Below are 21,567 nucleotides of genomic sequence, written 5' to 3' on the forward strand. Positions count from 1 at the left end.
GTCCCACCTGGACTCCAGGCTCTACTGGGCCCTCTGGCTATTTTGTTTTCCTCTCTGCTGGTGTATAGGTCCCCATGGACCCTCCCACCATCAAGCTTCCTTTGTACAAGGCACATCCAGCTATTTGTTGCCAGGGTATAGGCCCTCATGGACCCTCCCACCACTGGACTTCCTTCCTACAGGGCCAGATCTCTCTGCTGCACCAGTCCCCCCCTATCAGGACTGGTCAGCCTGGCCACTCCACTCCACTGGGCCCCCTGTGAGCACCAGCCAACAGTGGCCTTCAGCGCTTACCTGTAATTAGACTAGAGGCCAGCATTCCTCCTCCCAATGGTCGCCCAACTTCCAAAGGAGCTTCTACTTTTTCCAGCTTTCTGCCTGGGAACTGTCCTTTTCAGCACTACAAATTACTCAGGGTGAGTGGACAGCTCCTAGCAGAACTTGCAGCTCTTATGCAAATCAGCTAGGCTCCTTTTAGCTGCTCAGACTCCCTCTGGTGAAATACCAGTGACGGAACTTCACCCTGTCACAGGCACCGTATACAAAATAGGGGAGGGAGTGTCAGTGTATAAATGTAAGTGACCTATTATGGAATGAGGGGGCATATACAGTATATATTAAAACACAATTTTATAATAGGATTTTGCACTACCTTGGAGACAAACGTTTTCTAAAGACCTTTTTTTTTAATAAAAAGGTTCAGAGGCCCTTTTACTAAAGCTTAGCATGCACCAACATACATTAGAATGTGTTAAGCGCCACATAACCCACAGGTATAAAAAGGATTCCCAGCATTTAATGCAATTAAGCTGCTAGCACTCATTTTCACTTAGTTCACTGATAATCTACTCCTTCATAAGAACATAAGAATGGCCATATTGAGTCAGATCAATGGTGCATCTAGCCCAGTATCCTGGTCACAAGTTACCTGGCAGAAACCCAAATAGTAGCAACATTTGTAGACTTCAATCATCTCTCCCCTCAGCCAAGCTAAAGATCCTTAACCTTTTTATTTTTTCCTGATAGAAGAAGAGTTTCATCCCCTTTATCCTCTTAGTCATTCTTCTTTGAACCTTTTCTAATTCTACTATATCTTTTTTGAGATGGCGACCAGAACTGAACACAATACGCAAGGTGAGATCACACCATGGAGCGATACAGAGGCATTACATCCCTTTTCTAATAATTCCTAGCATCCTGTTTGGTTTTTTGGTTGCTGCCACACATTGGGCAGAAGATTTCAGCGTATTGTCTACAATGACACCTAGATCTTTTTCTTGGATACTGCCCCCGAAAGTGTACTCTACCATCTGGTAACTATGATTTACTTTTTTTTCCAATGTGCATCACCTTGCATTTGTACACATTAAATTTCATGTCATTTGACTGCTCAGTCTTCCAATTTCCAAAGTCTTTATGCAATTCTTTTATAGTTTGTGTGCTTTTGAATAGAAGAGGTGGTGGAGACAGAGACTGTGTCTGAATTCTGAAGGGCCTGGGATAGGCACGTGGGATCTCTCAGAGAGAGAAAGAGATAATGGCTACTGCAGACTCTCCTTCAGAATCACTGAGCTCCGGAACAACCTTTCTACCCCATTTCGGAATCTGGGCGCCCGCCAACTTTTCCGAAAACATCTGAAAACCTGGCTATTCTCAAAAATGTAATATGTTCTCCTCTTTGCTATACTAAGTCCCTCTAAACTTTCTCTTTACTGTCCTGTTACCCTCATTGGAGTTCCTTCTCTACACCATTTCCTGTAAATCGTGCCGAACTCTATAATTGTGGAGATGATACGGTATACAAACTTAAGGTTTAGTTTAGTTTAGACTAGATGGGCCATTTGGCCTTTATGTGCCATCATGTTTCTATGTTACAAATTTAAATACCACCAGGCCCAGTACAGATCCCTGAGTCACTCCATTATTTACCCTCCTGCATTGAGAAAAAAGGCCATTTAGCACTACCCTCTCTTTTCTGTCCAATAACCAATTCCTAATTCACAACAGAACACTGCCTCCTATCCCATGAGTTTTTAATTTTCCCAGGAATCTCTCATGAGGAACTTTGTCAAAAACTTTCTGAAAAACTAGATGTTCATCGTTATCCACATGTTTAGTCACACTTTCAAAGAAATGCAGCAAATTGGTGAGGCAAGACCTCCATTGGCCTAGCCCATGCTGACTCTGTCCCATTAAACCATGTTTGTTTACATGCTCTATAATTTTATTTATTATAATAGTTTTCACTATTTTACCCAGCACTGAAGTCAGGCTTGCTGGTATATCAATTCCCTTATCAACCCTGGAACCCTTTAAAAAAATTGATGTAACATTGGCTACTCTTCAATCATATTTCATCTACAGCTCAACATCCCAAGAAAACAGTACAGTATGAAATAAACTAGGTTATTAACAATATTTTTAAAACATGGCAAAACAATAGAGTATTAATTATAACCATAAAAAAATAAAATGATGTAACATGTAGGAAAGAATAGAAAATATCAAGATAGCTAGGAGAGTTCATCTGATCTAAATCCAGTCTAGGATAAACTAGCTATGCTTACGTTTCTCTGCTTTTCCTTCTAATGTTGCATTCTAAAATCCCAGAGCAAGAATAATAGTTAAGCCACTTTAATTAGGCCAAGAATTTACTTACAGTACACATCAACTCGTATGGACTTTATTGCAGGGGCACCCAGACCATTTTCTGCTTTGCAGTAGTAGCGACCTCCTTGATGTCTCTGGATATTTACAATCCTCAAGGTTTCACTGAAAACACTGGAGTCTTGGAATCTGTCAGAGGCACTTCCTGCTGTTTTGGTCCACCTGATCTGAGCAAGGATCAAAACAGATTGTTACTTTAGGTTAAATGCAGCGTACTGTATATATGCAAAACAATTCTATAGGGCAGTGATCTTCAACCTCTTTAATGTAAAGGGACACAGTGCGAATAGAAAAGAAAGGGTAGGAATGAAGGATTTAGGAGGTGGATTCACACAAAACTCATTTTTTCCAAAAAGCTAGAAATCCCTTCAGACACATCCTTTCAGATGTTTAACATGACCTACAAACTGGCTTAAAATTTTAGGATGCACTGAAGGCCATCATTTAAAGGAAGGTGAAGAGTTTTGTCACCCCCTGTTTTATCCCAGACTTCAAACATAAATGGGAGCATGCTGAAATAACCTAGAGAATAAAAGGGCAGGAGAACCCATATATGAATCCTGTTTTAACAAAGTAGCAAAAATGCTCTATACTCTATAGAAAAGTGCATAAAGCTAAAGAAATAGTGGATCTGGACCTAGAAAGCTCTTAAGGTCAGCAAAAGATTTTAAGCTTACACACACTACTCATTTTGTAAACCGCCTTGACTTATTTGTTCAAACTGGGTATTAAACATTAATACTAATATTGATTCTGCAGCACTTCAATAATATATTTTTAAAACACACTTTAGTTTGGATTGTCAACAATAGTAAATTCCACAAATGAGACACCTGAGTACACACTTAAAAGATTGTTTGCAGTTACTATATCAAATAAGCAAGATTGAGATTAACACATTTATGGATAGGGTTACAAGACGTCTGGATTTACCCAGACATGTCCTCTTTTTAGAGGACATGTTCGGGCATCGGGGCAACTTTTCAAAACCCGGCACTTTGTCAGGGTTTTGAAAAGTTTCCTCTTCAGATCGTGTCAGGAAGGGGGCATCCACGCATGACCTCCCGACTGACACGAACAGGCTGAAGGGGGTGGGGCAAGGGGGCGAGGCTGGGGCTTGGCATGGGAGTAACAGAGTGGGGATGGGTGGAAATGGGGACAGGTTCATGGGTCCAGATTTTATGCAAGTAAGATCTGGTAACCCTAGTAATGGAGGACTTCAGGGCCGCGCGTTGGAGACCACTGCTATAGGATGTGCCAAAAGTTAGGTACCAAGGCCCTGATTCTATGAAGTTCCCCTAAGGCACTGATATTGGTGCCTAATTTGTCAGCCGGTGCGGGAGGCAGCAGGCACCGGCGAAGAGGAGAGGAGGAAGCCGGGAGAGAAGGCAGTGAGGGAGAAGGCAGGCAACGCGGGGTAGCGGCGAGAGGAAGCTCTGACCACCCCCCAGCGTCACCAGTGAGCATCACCAGCAAGCCCGGACTCCCCCTTAAAAGAGGGGGAGCCAACGTCGCCCAGCCATTCGGCACGCAGAAAAGGCGCTTGCCTTAGCGGGAGCGCCTTTGCGAGGGGCCTTGAGAAGGACCGAGCAAAGAAAGATATCCAAGGACTTCAGAACACCAGAGAACAGCAGGGAGGTAAAAGCAAAGAAGCAGAGATAAAGAGAATAAACAAGGAGCTAACCAATATCAGGTTAAAGTTTAAAGCACAGCAAGAGCCACCTTAGCACACCACACACAGGGAGACTAAGAAGGAGGAAAACTAATGGAGGCGGCAGATACCCAGAGTAGCTTTCCAGTTTACTGCACTGAGTGTCATATGTACGACTACCTCCCTTTGGGTAGGCAGGCGAAAATATGCAGTCGGTGTCAGGAACTGGAAAGCCTGAAGAAAGAGGTCAGTAGACTGCAGGACAGGGTCCAGGAGTTGGAGGAACTCCGCATCTCAGAAGAACTGTGCTGGGCAACTGAGGACCCCGCGAGAGAGAGCCACTTCGATGAGCAAGTTAGGGAGCTCGAGAGATTCATTGAGGAGGCCTGCAGGATGGTGGAGATACAGGATCATCAGCAACACAGACAGGAACCAACAGATGGAAGACAGAAATCACCAGACACCGGGGGAGTAGGACCTTATGAAGAAACAGAGAATACGGAGGAGGCAAATACTCACCAGAACCCCGAGGGAGAAGTGACGTACCACACTAAGGACACAGACCTGAGACCGAAAAGGAAGTTGAAGAAGGGAAATTCTGCTATTGTAGTAGGAGACTCAATCCTGAGAGAAGGACTTAGGGGTACTGGTGGACAAAACAATGAAGCCATCGGCACAGTGCGCAGCGGCCTCTAAGAAGGCAAACTGACCTTAACGCCAGCATTGAGCTGGCGTTAGTTCTAGAAGCGTAGCATGCAGTAATTTTCTTGCATGCGCTAAAAACACTAGCGAACCTTAGTAAAGGGAGCCCTTAAAGAGAAAGGTAAAGGAGTTTGTCTTCAGGTTAAGGTCTGTTTGCCTTCTTAGAGGCTGCTGCGCACTGTGCCGACGGCTTCATTGTTTTGTCCACCAGTACCCCTAAGTCCTTCTCTTGGATACTTTCACCCATTACCAGCCCTCCCATCATATAGCCGGGAAAGGGGAAGCTAACATTGAATATAAGACCAAGTCTGCAGCGGTCAAAACAGCGGTTAGGGAGGCCAAACTTCGAGTGGAAGAAACTTTAGCAAAAAACATCAAAAAAGGTGACAAATCCTTCTTTAAGTATATTAGTGACAGGAAAAAGAATACAGACGGGATAGTACGCCTTAGAACACCGGACGGAAATTATCTGGAAGCAGATTCTGATAAAGCCAAACTACTGAATGAATACTTCTGCTCAGTCTTCACCTGCGAGAAACCAGGGCATGGGCCACAGCTGGAAGCAACACCAAGCGCGGAAGACCCGTTTCAGAAATTTGAGTTCACACCAGCTGATGTTTACAGCGAACTGTCAAGACTCAAGGTGAACAAAGCCATGGGACCGGACAATTTGCACCCAAGAGTGCTCAGAGAGCTGGCTGATGTCCTGGCGGAGCCATTATCCATGCTCTTCAATCTCTCCCTAAGTAAGGGGAGAGTCCCCCTGGACTGGAAAACAGCTAATGTCGTCCCTCTGCACAAAAAGGGTTGCAGGGCAGAGGCTGCGAATTACAGGCCGGTGAGTCTCACATCAATAGTGTGTAAACTCATGGAAACACTACTTAAACGTGAATTAGACACGATCTTGGATGAGGGGAACCTAAGGGATCCCAGTCAACATGGTTTTACCAAGGGTAGGTCCTGCCAATCCAATCTCATAAGCTTCTTTGACTGGGTAACAGGAAAGCTAGACTCGGGAGAGTCTCTGGACGTCGTGTACTTGGACTTCAGTAAGGCTTTTGATAGCGTCCCACATCGCAGGCTGATAAGCAAAATGAAATCAATGGGGTTAGGCGAGACACTGACTACATGGGTCAACGATTGGCTGAGTTGCAGACGTCAGAGGGTGGTGGTCAACGGCACCCTCTCTGAGACTTCGGAGGTGACCAGCGGAGTGCCGCAGGGCTCGGTCCTGGGTCCACTCCTTTTTAACATATTCATAGGGGACTTGACTCGAGGGCTTCAAGGTAAAGTAACATTATTCGCCGACGACGCCAAACTATGCAATATAGTAAGTGAAAGCAACTTGCAAGACAGTATGGCGCAGGACCTGCTTACATTGGAATGCTGGTCCTCGACCTGGCAGCTGGGCTTCAACGCTAAGAAATGTAAGGTCATGCACCTTGGTAGCGGTAATCCATGCAGAACTTACACCTTAAATGGAGAAACATTGGCTAGGACTTCAGTAGAACGAGATTTAGGAGTAATCATCAGTGCAGATATGAAGGCTGCCAAACAAGTGGAGAAGGCCTCATCCAAGGCAAGGCAGATGATGGGTTGTATCAAAAGAAGTTTCGTCAGCCGGAAACCTGAAGTCATAATGCCACTATACAGAGCCATGGTGAGACCTCATCTGGAATACTGTGTGCAATTCTGGAGGCCACATTACCATAAAGACGTGCTCAGAGTCGAGTCGGTTCAGCGGATGGCCACTAGGACGATCTCGGGGCTCAAGGGTCTCTCGTACGAAGAGAGACTGCACAAACTGCAGCTCTACACTCTTGAGGAACGTAGGGAGAGGGGGGACATGATTGAGACATTTAAGTACATCACAGGACGTGTCGAGGTGGAAGATGACATTTTCTTTCCCAAAGGACCCTCGGCCACAAGAGGACATCCGCTCAAACTCAGAGGAGGGAAATTTAATGGCGACACCAGGAAGTACTTCTTCACGGAAAGAGTGATAGATCGCTGGAACAAGCTTCCGGTGCAAGTGGTTGAGGCCACCAGCGTACCTGACTTTAAGAATAAATGGGACACCTACGTAGGATCACTACGAAGATCAAGTTAAAGAATTGGGTCATTAGCACACAGACTAAATTGGGTGGGTCAGTAGAGTGGGCAGACTTGATGGGCTGTAGCCCTTTTCTGCCGTCATCTTTCTATGTTTCTACTTCAGGTTTCTGTTTCCTACATGTAAGGTCTGTTTGCCTTCTTACTACAGTTTGCAATGTTGGGTTCCTTGCACAGATGAAAATACATAATCCCACCTTAAAATGAAACATGCTTCAAACTGGGACATGTTGATACAGCATCTACCAACATGTTTTAAATCAGAGCCAAATGGGAAAGATGAAGAATCTTGTTTTTCCCATTGCCTTTCAATAGTCTAACTCTGTCAAGATAATTTTATTTATGTATGTATTTATTTCATTTTCTATTCCGTTCTCCCCAACGAGCTCAGAACAGGTTACTGACTTATTGGGACTCAAAACAATTTCATACACCTGTTTGCTAAAATATTTTTGTTACATCTCTGCCTAAAAGGAGTTGCAATAATTAACATTTGCTTTAGACCAATAATTATTTTCTGAAATGTGTAAACTTCTTAAAAGACTGCATTTCCAAGAAACTGACAAAAAACAGCGTGGATGTCTGTAACAACCTATTATAAAACAATACTGTTGTTTTCAACACAGCTGTGCAGACAAGAAACTGTACCAGTAAGTGAGAAAATCTGGCATTATAATTTTCAAGAACTGGTTGAAACCCTTTTGGCATAGACGTTTCAGAGCAAGCAGGCACCAACCTCGAAAAAAATTCACATTTTGGACGTTTTTTCGAGAATGGATATTTCCCTGCTGTCTACTTTGGGCGCTTAAAGCTTTAGGCCAAAAAGGGACTTAGACATTTATTTTTATTATTATTATTATGCCCCTCTATGAATCCAGCAGGTCTAAATGAATCCAGTGATTGGATGACATTAGCTGAGTAATTTGCATATGTGGGATTGTGGGAGGTTGGATGTGATATCCTAAGTCAACTGATTGGTAGTGGAGTTAATTACGTCATAGGGGTTTCCCTACATTAGCGCTGCTAACACCACGGCGGCCATTTTAAGAGCTATGGCGGTTTGTTTGAAAGGCTAAGACATACAGCTTTTTAAGCTGGGTAAGGCATTTCTGTTTTCTTAATCTTAGGTTTGAACATAAATGTTGCCTCCATACCTCTTTCTACAAAATTAATGGAAGGTATTATTTGCCAACAACTGGTTGGTTATCTCGATTGCTTCCCTTTTTTGCACCCTTCTCAATCAGGTTTTCGGTCTATGTATAGTACAGAAACCCTAATAATCTCACTTGTGAATTATTTGTATACACTCTTTAGTAGAGGAATAGGAACACTGCTACTGCAGTTTGATCTTAGTAGTGCTTTTGACTTGGTGGATCACGATATCCTGCTTGACTGCCTTGATGTCATGGGTATTTCGGGTAAAGCCTACTCATGGTTTCGGGATTTTTTGAAATCTCGTACCTATCAGGTGTTTTTTTAAGGATATTTTTTCTGAATGTTGGAGGAATCCATGTGGAGTTCCACAGGGTTCCCCCCTCTCCCCAACACTTTTTAACATCTATTTGGCATCACTGGGTGAGAAACTTGCATCCCTGAATTTAAAGATCTTTAGTTATGCAGATGATATAACAATTGTTGTACCAATTCCAACTGACCTGTCCTCATCTCTACATATAATCCAAGAAATTATGTCCACCATGAACAAATGGATGAGAGATTATAAACTGAAGTTAAACCCAGATAAGATTAAATTCTTCTTTGCCTCTCCCTCTAAAAAGATGATTGAGAGCCAGCTAACGTTGGGTGGGCTTAGTTATCAAATTGAATCTGAGATTAAGATCCTGGGAGTATACTTTGATAGAAATTTAACAATTAAATCATTTATTTTGGCATTGGTGAAACAAATGTTTCTTCATTCTATAAAAGTTACAGACTATTAAATCATACTTTGAACCTACAGCATTTAGACTGCTTGTTCAGTCCTTGATACTTAGTACTTGGATTATTGTAACGCTGTTCACATTGCTGGACATTGTGCAAAGAGCCACGTTGCATGTGGCTGACCCAGATTTCTCTCCGACGTCAGAGCTGATGTCAGAGAGAATGCTTGTGGATCAGCCACATGCAGTGTGTAAGAGCCGCTGCCCACGTCCCTGCAAATAAGTTTGGCTGAAGGCAGGAAGAAGCAGCCCAGCTAGACGTCCCTGAAGGAAGCAAGTGCGGCCCTTGAACAAGTAAATAAGGGAGAGAGAGGACAATGATCATGGGACAAAGGGAGAAAGGGGGTAGGAAGGAGCACATTGGGACATAGGAAGGGCACAAATTTGGGACAAAGGCAGGGAGGGGGGCACAAACTCAGGACACATAAGGAAGGGAAGGGGCACTAACTTGGGACATAGGAGGGAGGGAATAGAAAGGGAGAATTGTTGGGTATGAGTGTATGAGTGAGAGGGAAAGAGATGGGCACATGGGGAAAGGAAGAAAGAGGGAAAATTTGGGGCATAGAGAAAGAACTGACTAAGGTAGAGATGCATGGGGGAGAGAAGGATAAGAGGGAAAAATATTGGATACGGTGGTGGAGAGGGAACAGAGGGACAGATTAAAGGGGAGGCAAGGGGGAGGAATGTTGGACATAGTGATGGAGGGAGAGATGTGGCATGGTGCTGAATAGGGGTGATAGAAGGAGAAATGGGCATGGGGCTGGTGGGCAGTGGTGAAAAATGTTGCACATGATCTGGGAGATGAGAGAGGGAGAAATGTTGGATGTAGCAGTAGAGGGGATGGGAGAGATGCACCCTGGATCTCTGTCTTTCCCCACTCCCTTTGAAGCAAGGGAGGGAATGAGAGAAAGACAGATGAACAGTGAGAGAGAGTGAGACGTTGCTACTGGGAGGTGGAGGAGAGAGGAAGAAAGGTTGGATTCATGGAGGGACAGAGAGAGAAAAAGGTTGGTTGGGGATGGGAATGAGGTCTGGAGGAGAGGAAGAGTGCAGGAGGCAGAAATAAATAAATATTGGATGCACAGTCAGAAGGAAGTGCAACCAGAGATTCATGAAATTACCAGAAAACAAAGGTAGGAAAAATTATTTCAATTTCAATTTAGTGATCAAAATGTGTCAGTTTTGAGAATGTATATCTGCTGTCTATATTTTGCACTATATTTGTCTATTTTTCTATAGTTGTTACTGAAGTGACATTGCATATTTTAAAGTCATCTGCCTTGACATCTTTGGGGAAAAAATGCAAATATAAATGATAACATTTTCTCTGTGTACAGTGTGCTTTTTAAATTTTGTGGTTACCATTGTGTATTAATAAGATTGTATTGTGAAAAATGAATGGAAGAAATTGCATTACAATTGGTACTATTATTATGGGGTGTGGAGTCTGGAGCGGAGCTTAGGCGGATCTGGGGTAGAGCTTGGGTGGGGGTACTCAGTTGATATTTGTTAGAAGTTGAGAAACACTGTTCTATAGCACTAATGGTTAGTTTTTCCAATAGGGGGATCTTCTGATATTTTACGGCCTGTTATATTAACAATGCTGCCTTTTGCTAGGTAGTCATGTTGCTCTCTGTTGTAAGTCTATCCTGTTTTGGCAGGGCATGTTGTGAGTTCTGTATATTTTTTAGGGATTTTGTAACATAGAGATTTAGTAAATGACAGTTAAAGACCAGCATGGTCCATCAACAGTCTATCTAGAAATGTGGTCATGGTTTCACCAACTATATGGACACGTTCCTGTTTTGAAAATGGTCATGTTCGATACTGGATTTTTGTTTGTGTTCCACAAAATGTCTAAACTTTAGATGTCATATCAAAAATGCCCCTCGTAATCAAACACAGTTCCAATATATCTAGTTTTCAAAAATGAACCACTAAAAAGCCAATTTTTATACGTAGCTTACTTAAACAGGCCAAGGTTGGGGGCAGGGCAGGACACTGTTGTGTAGGTAGGGGGTTGCAAAAACAAAAGTTAGTACGGGGTGCCACAGCCTCTTAAGCCAACCCTGCTCCCTTAAGTAGAGAAAGCTTTTCCTTTTTGAACTGTTGATCAATTTCTCACATTGTCCTTAAGGAATTCTGGCTCATTTTCTTTACATTTTCAGCTCTGTGATATTTCAGGACTTCCCTGCATTTTTATTTATTTATTTATTTAATACGTTTATATACCACCTTAAGTCTAGGCGGTTTCCAGTATCAAAGCTGTCATAAAATTCAATAAAATAGACAGACATGATGACATCACACATTATCTACATTCTAATAAGTACATGAACGTGACCATCATTTACAGTCCGCGTACATGTAACGAGCACACATTGAAAGTATTGTGGAATCAATTATATTTCTTACATATAGGCATCAATAAATAATTGAGTTTTTAATAGTTTCTTAAAGCTGATCCATTCTGTGCACAATCTCAAATGCCCAGGAAGACTGTTCCACAGATGTACAGCAGCGATACAAAACATTTTCCTTTTTAAGATCACATATCGTACTCCTACTTCCTTTATTGCTATTAATTTTATCCCTCTCTCTGATCTTAATGTTCTTCCCGGTTTGTTTATCTCCCATAATGCCCCAAATCAGGCTGGGGCCGACCTATACAAAACCTGGTGGACAATCGTAAGGACCTTATGCTGTACTCTATCATACTGGGAGCCAGTGAAGATAAAAACATAGAAACATGATGGCAGATAAAAGGCCAAATGGTCCATCCAGTCTGCCCATCTGCATCTCTCTAAGAGATCCCACTTGACTATCCCAGGCTTTCTTGAAATCAGATGCCCAAGATACCCTGTTCCAGGCTAAGTTCATCCTAATGCAATGCATTATGGGACTTTTAGCACTGTTTACAATAGCACATACCACACTGGCCAAAACATCTCCCTCCTGGAATTGGGTAACTTGGCAGCTCTGTGAACATCTTTCTTCAGGTCTTGCCACAATATTTGAACAGCATTTTCTTGCTTCCTGATTCATTTTTGGCACAGCTTCAGGAAAGGGATGAATGACCTGACATTCTCCTCTAAATATAAAGAATTATTCATGATGCACAAGACCCTGATAAAAGCAACCTCACACCATGATACCTCCAACACCATGTGCGACTTCTCAGGGATGAGGCTCTTACATTGAAAGGCAGTATTACATTTTCAGCAAACAAAAGGTTTGCTTTGACCTAAAATTTCAATTTTCAATTCACCTATTTAGAGTACCTTATTCTCGAGGTCATGTGAGTCATTCAAATACTCTTTAGTGAATCTGAGGTGGGCACTAATGTTCTTTTTTAATGAGCAGTAATATTTTTTTTTGACAGTTGACACATCAACATTTTTATTAGCTACAGCAAGAGCCACCTGCAGATCTTTAGATGCCAGGCTGGGGTTCTTTATGACATCATCAATGGATAATGCTTTGTAGCGTTCAACAGCCATGTTATACCTTAACAACCATTTAAAATGTCAATGTAGTAAGCATAATATGGCGTACCAAGGGGGGTGGAGGTGGGGGTGGGGCGGTCCGCCCCGGATGCCAGCCATGAGAGGGGTGTTCCCGGCCTGGGAGTCATGGTCTGGGAACTTCCCTTCTCATGGCCCGGTGCCAAGGCTCTGGATAGTTCCCGTGGCCCAGCATGTTCCCAACCTTCTCTCCCTTTACCTTCCGTGAAGCTGAAAAAAACTGCAGGCCTCGACAGTGATTCAGCTACGTCGCCCGCGGCTCCCCTTCCTGCTTTCCACGTCTGCCAATGATGCAACTTCCTGTTTCCACCCGGGTGGATCACAGAGGCAGACACGGAAAGCAGGAAGGGGAGCCGTGGGCGACGTAGCTGAATCACTGCCAAGGTCGGCAGTATTTTCAGCTTCATGGAAGGTAAAGGGAGAGAAGGCTGGGAACATGCTGGGCCACGGGGACTCTCCAGCGCCTTGGCATTGGGCTGTGAGAAGGGAAGTTCCTGGACCATGATTCCTAGGCCGGGAACATCCCCTCATGGCTGGCACCTGGGGGGAACATTACTAAAAATAATTTTTTACATTGGGGGGGTGTCAAAAATGATGGCAGGGGGTATAGAAAAACAATGGGCCCCGGGTGTCACATACCCTAGGTACACCTCTGGTCCCTTTTATCAAGCTGCGAAAGGATTTTAGCATGAGCCAGTGCGGTAAATGCTCTGATGCTCATAGAATTCCTATGAGCGTTGGAGCACTTACCTCGTCGGCCCACACTAAATACCTCTAGTGCAGCTTGATAAAAAAATGTGTGTGTGTATATGTGGAGGGGGGAGTAATATGAGCAATTAAAGTAGAAAAATAATAGGTTTTTTTCTCATAAGACTCTGGGTTTGGGGGGGGTTTGTTTTTTATTTATTTTACTAGAAATAATCAATACTTAGGATCCCTAAATTCTTAGAGGTTGCCTTAGTGTGCCCTTATGTGTGTCTGTCCGGGTAAAGCTTTGGATTCTTGCCCAGAAATAGCTAAGAAGAAAAAAAAAAAAAAATTAAATTGAATCAGGTTGGGCAGACTGGATGGACCATTCAGGTCTTTATCTGCCGTCATCTACTATGTTACTATGTTACTATGTTACTATGTTCTGTGTTCTAAAGCAAATTTTTGCTGTGGCCAGAAAATAGTCAATTTTCTACTTACCGATTTAATGGTCATGTGCTCATGTTGTCATTAGAGCATGATCATTAACAAAATTTGGCTTGTGAGCTCTTACCACCATCTATTTTGTGCTGATTAGCACAAGACATGCCCACACTCCATCCCCCAAACATGCTACCTCGATTAAAAAAAAAAAAAAAAATATTTCTTTGCATGCTCACATGTCAGAACTATTTTATTTATTTATTCAATTTTCTATACTGTTCTCCCAGGAGAGCTCAGAATGGTTTACATGAATTTATTCAGGTACTCAAGCATTTTTCTCACAGTGTGGGTTTGAACCCACAACCTCAAGGAGATGAGGCTGTAGCTTTAACCACTGCACCAGTGAAATGCCTCAGTGTAGGGTTACCAGACATCCTGGAAACCTGGACATGTCCTCTTTTTAGAGGACTGTCCAGGCTCCCGGACGGACTTTCCAAAACCAAGCATTTACCTGGGTTTTTGAAGGCCCCGACCAGATCCGGCCGCATCTAGACAGCCTCTGAGCATGCGCAGATGACGTCACACACATTCATACATGCCCCAGACCCTCCAGATCCGTCTGGAGCTGGTTGTAGAAGAGAGGAGGTTTGCCAAGGGTGGGGCTTCGGGGGTGGAATGGGGCAGGACTGGGAGCGGAACAGAGCGGAGTCAGAGGCAGAATGGGGTAGGGCTGGAGGAAGAATGGGTCGGGGTTATGTGTCTGGGGTTATGTGTCTGGGGTTTTCTTTTTTGAAAAAATTTCTTTATTCATTTTAAAACCATAAGTAAGTGCAAAATAAAATACAATCATATAATTCTATAAAAGCACTTAAATACAATTATAATCTATTCTATGACAAAAAGATTATCCCCCCACCATAATTATATCTAAGAACTACACTCAAATTGAGAATTGAAAAATACATTCCAACCCGCCCTCCCACCCACCCACCCACCCTGGACGTGTATGACCAAAGGGCAAAATCAGCAATCACTCTTTGCAAAAATTTGTCAATGGCTCCCAAATCTTCAGAAACTTCTTATAATATCCCTGAATTATGGCCATATTGCGTTCCATCTTAAAAACATGACAGAGAGACTCCCCCAAAAGGAATAATTCAGTCTATCTCAGTGTTTCCAATTCCTTAGAATAAGCTGTATGGCAACCCCTGTCATAATAAATAGAAGTTTATTATTATGGGATGATATTTGGCTTTCTTTTTCAAGGATACGAGATGTCTGGATAGACTACTCACGCCCCGAGACCACTTTCCTGTGCTTCTTGTCCACATAGGAACCAACGACACTGCCAGGAACACACCGGAGACCATCACCAGAGACTTTGGAGCACTGGGTGAGAGGCTGAAGCGGACAGGAGCGTAGGTGGTTTTCTCATCGATCCTCCCAGTTAGAGGCAAGGGAAGAGCCAGAGATGAACATATCCTGAGGACGAACGAGTGGCTACAGGGATGGTGCCGGGATATGAACTTCAGATTCCTAAACCATGGGGAAGCACTACAAGGACTTCAGGGACCAGACGGACTCCATCTGACCAGTAGGGGTAAGAACGTCTTCGGACACCGACTAGCCCGCCTGCTTCACAGGGCTTTAAACTAGGTAAGTCGGGGGAGGGTACCCATTCACATATTAGTGCAGAAAGGAATTATCCTGATGAGGTGAGTCGAAACTCCGCTTCCATGTCCAAGGTAAGTACCCACATTGCAAACAGTTCTTTAGGAGTCACACCGACTCGGGTAGGATACGCCTCACAGGGACTTAGCAAACACAAGATATGGAGGGCCATGTATGTCAATGCACACAGTTTAGGTAACAAAATTCTAGAATTGGAGGCTGAAATAAGGAATGCCGACCTAGATGTGGTGGCAATATCTGAAACTTGGTTCACGGACTCACATGGGTGGGATATGGCTATACCGGGCTACAATCTACTTCGTCAGGACAGAGAGGGCAGGTTAGGAGGGGGGGGTAGCTCTATACATTAAAGAGGACATCAAAACCACCAGGATCACAGATGTCAAGTACACCGGGGAGTCCCTCTGGGTAAACCTGGCAAGAGGCAGAGAAAAATGCCTGTATCTAGGTGTGGTATACAGACCCCCAAGACAACTGGAAGACATGGATGCAGAATTAATTGAAGACATAGAGAATATCACTCTACGAGGAGAAGCTGTACTGCTAGGGGACTTCAATATGCCTGATGCAGACTGGAACTCATTTTCAGCGACAACCAGCGGTAGCAGGAGGCTCTTAACCTCCATAAAGGAAGCACGTCTCAAACAAATGGTAACAGAGCCCACTAGGGCCCAGGCGATCCTCGACCTGGTACTCACCAATGGGGAAAGCGTCTCAGAGGTCTCAGTAGGAGATACACTAGCCTCCAGCGACCACAACATAGTATGGTTCAACCTTAGGCAAGGCTTCCCTAGATCAAACACGAAAACAAAGGTACTCAATTTCCGGGGCACAGACTTTGCACGCATGGGAGATTTTGTCCATCGGACGCTGCAGGACCAAGCGGAGACCGATGATGTAGAAGCTAAGTGGTTAACACTGAAATCAACCATACATGAAGCAACTAGCCGCTTCATAAAATCAGTAAATAAACAACAAAGAAACAATAAACCCCAATGGCTCACTGCGGAGATCTTGCACCTCATTAAGGAGAAGAAAAAAGTGTTTCTCTCCTACAAGTGCACGGAGAAAAGAGAGGCAAAGGTAGAATATAGGACCAGTTCTTCAGCGGTCAAAATGGCAGTTAGGGAGGCAAAACTTCGAGTGGAAGAAATTCTGGCAAAAAACATTAAAAAGGGGGATAAATCCTTCTTCAGGTATATTAGTGACAGAAAAAGGAACACAGGCGGGATAGTACGCCTTAGAAGACCGGACGGAAGTTACGTGGAAGAAGATTCCGATAAAGCTGAACTACTGAATGAATACTTCTGCTCAGTCTTCACCTGTGAGGCACTGGGACACGGTCCGCAATTGAAGGCAACACAAAGCACAGAAGACCCGTTTCAGAATTTTGAGTTCATACCAGGTGAAGTTTACAGTGAACTGGCAAGACTCAAGGTGAACAAAGCCATGGGACCAGACAATTTGCACCCAAGAGTGCTCAGAGAATTGAGTGATGTCCTGGCGAAACCGTTGGCTGAGCTATTCAATCTCTCCCTAAGTAAGGGGAAAGTTCCCCTGGACTGGAAATTAGCTAATGTCGTTCCTCTGCATAAAAAGGGTTGCAGAGCAGAGGCTGCAAATTATAGACCAGTGAGTCTCACATCAATAGTGTGCAAACTCATGGAAACACTAATTAAAAGCAAATTGGACACAATTTTGAATGAAGGGAATCTTCGGGATCCCAGTCAGCATGGATTCACCAAGGGTAGGTCCTGCCAATCCAATCCCATCAGCTTCTTTGACTTGGTAACAAGAAAGTTGGACTTGGGAGAGTCTTTGCACATCGTGTACCCGGACTTCAGTAAAGATTTTGACAGTGTCCCACACCGCAGGCTGCTAAGCAAGATGGAATCGATGGGGTTAGGAGAGACACTAACTGCATGGGTCAATGATTGGCTGAGTGGCAGACTTCAGAGGGTGGTGGTTAATGGTACCCTCTCTAAAACATCGGAGATGACCAGTGGAGTGCCGCAGGGCTCAGTCCTGGGTCCACTCCTTTTCAACATATTCATAGGGGATCTGACTCAAGGGATTCAAGGTAAAATAACACTATTCGCCGATGACGCCAAACTATGTAATATAGTAAGTGAATGCAGTTTACAGAATTATATGGCGCAGGACCTGCTTACATTGGAAAGTTGGTCCTCAACCTGGCAGTTAGGCTTCAATGCTAAGAAATGTAAGGTCATGCACCTCGGAAGCGGAAATCCATGCAGGACGTACTTCTTGAACGGAGAAACTTTAACTAGGACTTCAGCAGAACGAGATTTAGGAGTAATCATCAGTGCAGACATGAAAACTGCCAATCAAGTGGAGAAGGCTTCATCTAAGGCAAGGCAGATATTGGGTTGTATCAATAGAAGTTTCGTCAGCCGAAAGCCTGAAGTCATAATGCCGTTGTACAGGGCCATGGTGAGACCTCATATGGAGCACTGTGTGCAATTTACATTACAGTAAAGATGAGCACATAATTGAATCGGTTCAGCGGAAGGCCACCAGGATGATCTCAGGGCTCAAGGGTCTCTCGAACGAAGAGAGACTGAACAAATTGCAGCTCTACACTCTCGAGGAACGTAGGGAGAGGGGAGACATGATCGAAACATTTAAGTACCTCACGGGACGTGTCGAAGTGGAAGATGATATTTTCTTTCTCAAGGGACCCTCGGCCACAAGAGGGCACCCGCTCAAACTCAGGGGCGGAAAATTTCATGGCGACATCAGAAAGTATTTATTCACAGAGAGAGTGGTTGATAATTGGAACAAGCTTCCAGTGCAGGTGATCGAGGCAGATAGCGTGCCAGACTTTAAGAATAAATGGGATACCCATGTGGGATCCCTACGAGGGTCAAGATAAGGAAATTGGGTCATTAGGGCATAGATAGGGGGTAGGTAAGCAGATTGGGCAGACTTGATGGGCTGTAGCCCTTTTCTGCCGTCATCTTCTATGTTTCTATGTTACCTCAGTGTGCCCTGCAGTATGCCATTTTAAACTGCAGTAAATATGCATTTGTGCATTACGCAACTTGATAAACGAGCCCCTTAACTACCTTTAAGAAATTGTAAGAGGATCATATTCCATAACAGATCAGTTAAGCACACATAGGCCACTGAAGTCAATATAGGGAGACAGATCACCACTGTTGTCTTAAATCATCGACTCTGGAAGAAATCTCAAAATAAGCATCATCTTATATAATATTAAAAGTGAAGTACTGCACTTTAAGTCACGTAGGAAGCTAGTAAACAAAATGCAAATAAAATGAAGTAATGGACAGGCCAACAGACACATATAACAAGAGAATTTAAATTGCCTTAATAAATTCTATTAGTTGCCAAGTATAGAAATACATATTTATGGATGTAATTAATGTGACCTTAGTTAATCCTCTTACTTACTCAAGCATGAATAGCAATTGAAGACAAAACAATTATAAGAGCCAAACTAAGAATATTTCAACATGTCTAATACTGCCAAGCATAAATTTACACTCTTACAGTACTGGGTCAGCAAAAAGTATAAAGTTCCAAGCATTTAAAATGGAGGCAAAATCCGTCATGTTCTTCAAAACGAATGTGTTCTAAAAGTTGGGTTAGTAATGTAAAACAATTACATTATGCTGATTTTTAATGCCAATATTCAGCCCTTAACTGGTTATATTAAACCATCCAAAGATAGGATGCTATTCATACATTGAGTTAAGTGCCAACTGGAGCCCTAGGGTTAATACTTGAGTTTCTGCCTTATCCTCCTTAGCAGTACTTCTCAACCCAGTTCTCGAGGCACATCCAGATAGGTTTTCAGTATATCCTCAACGAATATGTATCTTACTCAAAAAAGCCATATAGAAAATATTTTCATTTATTTAACAATGAATAAGAGCAGTGGTTCCCAACCCTGTCCTGGAGGAACACCAGGCCAATTGGGTTTTCAGGCTAGCCCTAATGAATATGCATGAAGCAAATTTGCATGCCTATCACTTCCATCATATGCAAATCTCTCTCATGCATATTCATTAGGGCTAGCCTGAAAACCCGATTGGCCTGGTGTTCCTCCAGGACAGGGTTGGGAATCACTGAATAAGAGGACCGATGTGACAAAGTATGGCAATTTGTATCCTGCCCTTGGCATCTGTTCATTTTCAGTATGATGTATTCGGGTATTTGAGAGCATTTAGAGTTTCCCTTTGATCTCGGCTCCTGATGACGCCTAGATGGTGAAGCATACAATAACAAGTTAACTGATATATTAAAATACCTTTTTTGTCATTAGTGGATTCTAGAAACTAGATAGCCAGCATAGAATTACAACATTTCACAGCAAACAAGATATTTGAATTCATGGAGATACAAAGAAGATGATTGTGGTTTGAAATACGAACATTTCACAGGACATTTATCTCAGTCATTATACCCCCCCCCCTCCTTTATGAACATATAGCAGGGGTTTTAGCGCCAGCAGCAGCGGTAACTGCTCCGATACTCATAGGAATTCTATGAGCGTCAGAGCAGTTACCGCCGCTGCCGGCGCTAAAACCCGCGCTACGTGTTTGTAAAGGAGAGGGATAATAGGAAGGGGACTCTAGTTCTATATACAAGTATTTATAAACAATGTTAAATGGATATTTGAATTACTTATAGAGCATGGTTTAATTATTATGTATAAAGATTTGTTAAATAAATGAAAATATTTTCTATACAGTTTTTTTGAGTAAGATATAGTAATAGTATTTTCATCATATCTCTTCTTTTCTTTGGTTTATTTATCTTTACACATCCAGGGGGGTGGGGGGTTGGAGGGAGGGGAATAAATATTGATAGTGATATTTGGGTAACTTTATTCTTTATTTGTATTGTATATTAGGATATATTATGATATTATTATATGCAGGAAAATGAAATTATTGAATGATATTTATGTTACCTGTATAGATAATAGTGGAATATTTTTTGTTCTTTCATTTGTATGACACTGTTTTTGATTAAAAATCAATAAAGAATTAAAAAAAAAAGATATAGTAATATATAGAGAAGCTGATTTTGAATTGATTTTTCCAATAGTTTGTTGCAACAAATATGTATGAGATAAAGGGACAGTGCATGCAGATCTATTATGCAAATCAATCTCATGCATATTCATTGTGAACATCATGAAAACCAGAATGTGTTTAGAACCACTGCTCTATAGTCTCCAGACTTCATTCAGTCCCAAAAATTGGCACCTGGATGTTTTGGGTAGTCAAAATGTCCAAGTAACAAATTATGCTGGTTTTTCTACATCCATGAGTTTTGATTATGCTCCTAATAGTATCTTTAGTGGCTGATTTAAAGGGGGGAGGGGAAGGTTGTGATGTGCAGATTTGTCACTTTGACTTGCTTCCCTTAATATTTGGGTTACCTCCCCTGCGCCCCCCTTAAAAAAATTATTTTGTCTTGTGATGCCTCTGTGCTAATAGCACCAATAATTGACTAATAGTTGTAAAATCCCCAGATGAGAGAAAATATCTCATCCTAAGTATTAAATACAGGGGTCCTTTTATTAAGGCGTGCTAACCGATTTAGCGCACGCTAAATACTAAGGCATCCATTATATTCTATGGGCGCCTTAGCATTTAGCATGCGCTAATCTTTAGCATGTGCTAAATCAGTTAGCGCACCTTAATAAAAGGACCCCAAAGTTTATAAAAAGCCAGCTTTACTGCAGACCTCAATCATTGTAAATTGAGAATCAATGCAGACATCTAGATAATATACTGTTTTGTTTTTTGCATGGGAATCTACATAAAATAATGGAATTTTCTTACCCTTTACTGAAAATGATCTAGCAAATAAAATAACTTCAGTTCTTGCTATATTTAGCAACAAACCAAATGGTTGCCATGCATCCTCTAATACAATCTGCTGCTACATTCAGTATAAACACTGAATATCATCTGCATAAATTTTTTGCTCTACTTGCAGAATTTTAAAACTCCTTATAATAAATAAATATTACACACACAAAAAAAAGCAAACCATTACAAATAAATCTCCAACATCACACTACCGGCGTAGCCAGCAGGGGCCTAATAGATTTGGGCCCTCCCCTCCACTTTAATGTCTGATGGAG

At 42.6% G+C, this 21,567-nt stretch overlaps 1 protein-coding gene across 3 annotated transcripts in view; it reads right to left on the bottom strand.

Annotated features, from left to right (window-relative positions):
• MDGA2 (MAM domain containing glycosylphosphatidylinositol anchor 2) overlaps positions 1 to 21,567 on the bottom strand; it is a 1,122,977-nt gene that overhangs the window by 535,554 nt on the left and 565,856 nt on the right. For all 3 annotated transcript variants that reach the window (XM_033952215.1, XM_033952214.1, XM_033952216.1), the window contains exon 3: positions 2,660 to 2,834. In XM_033952215.1, coding sequence (XP_033808106.1) covers positions 2,660 to 2,834 — 175 coding nt within the window. The remainder of the gene's footprint in view (positions 1 to 2,659; positions 2,835 to 21,567) is intronic.

Source organism: Geotrypetes seraphini, chromosome 7, assembly GCF_902459505.1.
Source record: "Geotrypetes seraphini chromosome 7, aGeoSer1.1, whole genome shotgun sequence".
NCBI classification, from domain to species: Eukaryota; Metazoa; Chordata; class Amphibia; order Gymnophiona; family Dermophiidae; genus Geotrypetes; species Geotrypetes seraphini.